The sequence below is a fragment of the Bubalus bubalis genome, chromosome X (genome assembly GCF_019923935.1).
Source record: "Bubalus bubalis isolate 160015118507 breed Murrah chromosome X, NDDB_SH_1, whole genome shotgun sequence".
Classification (NCBI taxonomy): domain Eukaryota; kingdom Metazoa; phylum Chordata; class Mammalia; order Artiodactyla; family Bovidae; genus Bubalus; species Bubalus bubalis.
Genome location: NC_059181.1, coordinates 137,706,931 through 137,711,255, shown reverse-complemented (window position 1 = coordinate 137,711,255; position 4,325 = coordinate 137,706,931). Strand labels below are relative to the sequence as shown.

Here is a 4,325-nt window from a genome sequence, read left to right as displayed (position 1 = left end):
CAAGGCAGGCACTTTCCTGGCAGTCTGGTGGTTGGGACTCCACACTTCCACTGAAGGGGGCACAGGTTCAATCCCTAGTCAGGGAACTTAAGATCCCACATGCCACTTGGCACAGCCAAAAAGAAGAAAGTACAAGGCTGGCAGCCACAACTCTTGACCAGAGACAGGGTCCAACATAAGGCAGAAATTTTCTCAATGAGTATACCCAACAGACAGCAGCTTTCAATAGGGAGTGGGCTCTCTTCTAAACTGAATGACAGTTAGTAACAATTCTCTTTTGCTTCTCTGGCCTTTCTGAATCCTCAACTAATCAAGCTTTAAGGGACGAGAAATAGGGGACCAGCACACCCTATTTGAAAGAATTAGAATCTGAGGTGTTAGGAAATGAAAGATAAGAAACCACCAACATGTGTATAACTCTCCTGAAAGTATGCTGGACCCTAAAACAGCTTGCCTGACCCACTTCCCACTTCAATGGATTATGGTCATCTTGCTTGATTAAAAGCAGTCATAATAGTAACAGAATTCGTTATCCAGAAAATGCTTAATTCAGCTGAGATTAGTTGTCAAGCTAGTATTTGAGGTTTAGGAAGAAAAGAAGTGGACATTTAAGATCAAGTTATGGAGGAAAAAATGTATGATTAGAGTCAATTATATCTTCTGCGAGACAGGAGACCTGATGAATGCCCTGGTCTCTCCAAACAAAGTCCTTGAAACATTAGTGAAGGGAGAGAGCCTGGCGAGACAACAGGAGGCAGGTACTTGGGAGTTGTCTAGTAACTTGGTTGTTGGAGGAGGGACTAGCTCAGGGCCGAGGGATACATCTGCGCTGGGGTTGCTTCCTTCAGATCACTGGAGAGGCAAGAGGCTGAGGACTGAAAACCAGAGAGGGAGTGATTCTCCATGACCAGCAGGATCCCAAAGACAGCCAGCCGCCAGCCTGGACTGCCAGCTCTGAACACACAGCTCCGTCTCACCCAGCCCGTGAGAATTTGAGCTAGAGGGCCAGTATCCCCTGGTAAGTGGAAATCCTGCCACTTCAAGACATGGAATCATCTGTCTCATTTGGAGTGATCCTTGCTGTCCTGGCCTCCCTCATTATTGCTGCTAATGCCCTCGTGGCCATGGCGGTACTGTCGTTGATCCTCAAGAATGATAGCATCAGTCTCTGTTTCACCTTGAATCTGGCTGTGGCTGATGCCTTGCTTGGCCTGGCCATCTCTGGCCTAGTCACAGACCAGCTCTCCAGCCCGGCTCGGCCCACAGAGAAGACGCTGTGCAGACTTCGGATGGCATTTGTCACTTCTTCTGCAGCCGCCTCTGTCCTCACGGTCATGCTGATTGCCTTCGACAGGTACCTTGCCATCAAGCAGCCCCTCCGCTATTTCCAAATCATGAATGGGTTCATGGTCGGGGCCTGCCTTGCCGGGCTGTGGTTGGTGTCTAACCTCATTGGCTTCCTTCCCCTCGGGATCCGTGGATTCCAGCAGACCACCTACAAGGGGTCCTGCAGCTTCTTCGCTGTGTTTCACCCACGCTTCGTGCTGACCCTCTCCTGTGTCGGCTTCTTTCCAGCCCTACTGCTCTTTGTCTTTTTCTACTGTGACATACTCAAGATTGCCTCCACGCACAGCCAGCAGATCCGCAACACGGAGTATGCGGGAGCCCTGGCCAGGGCTCACCGGCCCCCACGGACCCCCAGTGACTTCAAAGCTGTGCGCACGGTGGCCATTCTCATTGGCAGCTTCACTCTGTCCTGGTCGCCATTCCTTATCACGAGCATTGTGCAGGTGGCCTGCCAGGAGTGCCACCTCTACCTGGTGCTGGAACAGTACCTGTGGCTGCTCGGTGTGGGCAACTCCCTGCTCAACCCACTCATCTATGCCTATTGGCAGAAGGAGGTGCGGCAACAGTTCTCCCAGATGGCCCTGGCTATGAAGAAGGGGCTCGCCGCATGCCTTCTTCTTCTCTTGGCCAGGGATGGGGGTCCAGAGGGGCGCAGGGAAAGTGTGCGTTACATCACCACCATGTCCCACTCAGAGCTTGAAGGCTAAGATGGTAAAGGCAGACCAGTTTCAAAGTGCCTCTCCCTCGCTTTGCAGAGCCCCAACTAGGAGATCAGATGGAGCTATAGGGGAAAGAGAGCACTTGCTTCTGGCAACTGACCACCCACTGTACCCCTGCATCCCCTCACCCTCTATAATCAGCTTCCCCATTTGCAAATTTCCATTCCTCCCTGCCCTTCTTTTGCAATGAGTGTGTTTCTCCTATACAGGTATACTTACTTAAAGCAACAAGTGTACTACTGGAAAGATGCTTAAACTCAAATCTTATTTTTGAATGCACTAAAACAGCATTGTCTAATAGAAATCTATTGCAAGCCACCTATGTAATTTTAAATGTTCTTGTAGTCATGTTAAAAAGGTAAAAATAGAAACAGACAAAATTAATGTTTCATTTGCCTCAATATACCTCAAACTTTATTATTTCAACCTGTAATCAATATAAAATATCATACTTTTTTTCATGCTAGATCTTTGAAGTCTACTGTGTATCTTACCTTTACAGAACATCTCAATTCAAACTAGCCATGTTCCAAATGCTGAAGAGCTACACATGGACAGTGGCTATCAGATTAGACAGCACAGTATTAGAAAAATGAGGTTCTGTTCTTTGTAACTGCTTACTATAGTGATTGCTTTGATAAAATGAGGAGTCCTGCCCTCCCTGATATAATCAGACATTTTATGTAGTGAGGTTGTATAAATGTAGGAACCTGAAATAGATACTAAAGCTGGTCTTTTCCCACTCTTCATGGTGTTCAAAAGAGTGTTTCTTTGACAAATAGCCAGTCTTGTGATTAGTTCTTCTGTTAACCCCCTACCCACCCAGCCCACCACCTTCTTAACTCTGTGGTGCCCCTTCCTCTCAGTTGGCCTCTTACGTCACTTGTAGCTTCTTGCTGGTGATGATGCTGAACCACAGATTCCAAGACACTTAAAGGGAAGAAAAGGGCAGGTACCAAAACACGGCACTGCCAAGCTCTCCACACTGGGCCCACTTTGCTCCTCAAAGCTTGACCTTCTGCCATTTACTCCCAAATTTGCATTTCCCTAAGAAATTCGGTTGCATAAGAGGATGCCTCCAAAATGGCCCAGGAGACTAGCCTCATCCTGCTCTCTTGTGGGTACAGAAAATGACAGTTGGCAACTGGGAATTATGCTCAGTCTCCCTCTGGGCAACCCTGGCAGCAGAAATTATAAGAGCATAGTGGGGAAGAAATCTAGGAACCATGTTCAGCCATCTTGAGTTTCCTATAACCCTTTATCCAACCTCCTAGTCTCCACAATACATTCCTCGGAAGTTTGCCGCCTAAGGCTCTAAACTAGATTATTTCCCTAGAAAGCTGCCAAGTGGACAACAAAAATGGGAAAGGAAGAAACCAAAACAGTACAGATTGATTTGTCTGGGACTTGGTGCCAAACAACCTTGGAAGGTTAACCCCTCAATATCTCTAAAAATGATGACTTGGGGATACATCTGAACCTAATGTGTAATGCCTAACTCTAAGAGGCCTCTGACAATTTTCATTCCAATCTCAAACTATGATGCTCAGAACCTGGATGGAATTGGCCTCTCAGAAGGATGCTTCGCACTTGGGTTTTCATTCCCCTTCAGTCTTAGATTAACCCCCAGTTTGCTCTCCTCAGTTGTTCTGAAGTTAGCGGTCATCCCTTTTCATGTCCATGTTCTTGAAAGTTCCCTTCTCCCTTTCTTCTCTTACCTTCAGACCAAATGGCACATTTTTCTCTGATCTCTTCTAATACACATCAAGCCTTCTCTGGTAGATCATTTTGCAAGTTGTTCTGTTTGCTACTCTGACCTAGAGAAGGGCCGTGCTTGCCTTTGCCAGAGTAACCTTTATGTTCCTACAACTGAAGAACTTTCTGGCTCTCGAGTGGACGATGGAGTCCAATATGCCTTGAAAGGCTGAGCACCCAGCAAGTACCAGTTATGCCAGCTTGGACTGGGTTATGAGTTACTGGGAATGAGGTAAAACACAAAGAGTAACTGGGTTTGAGGACAAAATTGAAAGCAGGCTCAAATCAATGGTCTCCTTATTAGTGGTTCAAAGCTTAATTTTCTGGCCTTGCTGCAAAGGCCTGATTTTGCCAAGGTAATACAAGCAAAGTGGAATGGAGTTTAGTTACAGGAGAAAGGCGGAGGCCAGCTGATTGTTGTGCTATGAGGTTCAGCCTAAAAAATTCCTGCTATTCCTGGGAGTCAGTGTGTCCAATGGGAAAATCACAGGTTTTGAAATCCAA

At 46.8% G+C, this 4,325-nt stretch overlaps 1 protein-coding gene across 1 annotated transcript; it reads left to right on the top strand.

The window, feature by feature from the left end:
- Positions 1 to 938: 938 nt before the first annotated feature.
- Positions 939 to 2,355, top strand: GPR119 (G protein-coupled receptor 119). The gene has a single exon (XM_044937396.2). The coding sequence runs from the start codon at positions 1,047 to 1,049 to the stop codon at positions 2,052 to 2,054; it is 1,008 nt and encodes a 335-aa protein (XP_044793331.1). The 5' UTR covers positions 939 to 1,046; the 3' UTR covers positions 2,055 to 2,355.
- The last annotated feature ends 1,970 nt before the right edge of the window (positions 2,356 to 4,325 follow it).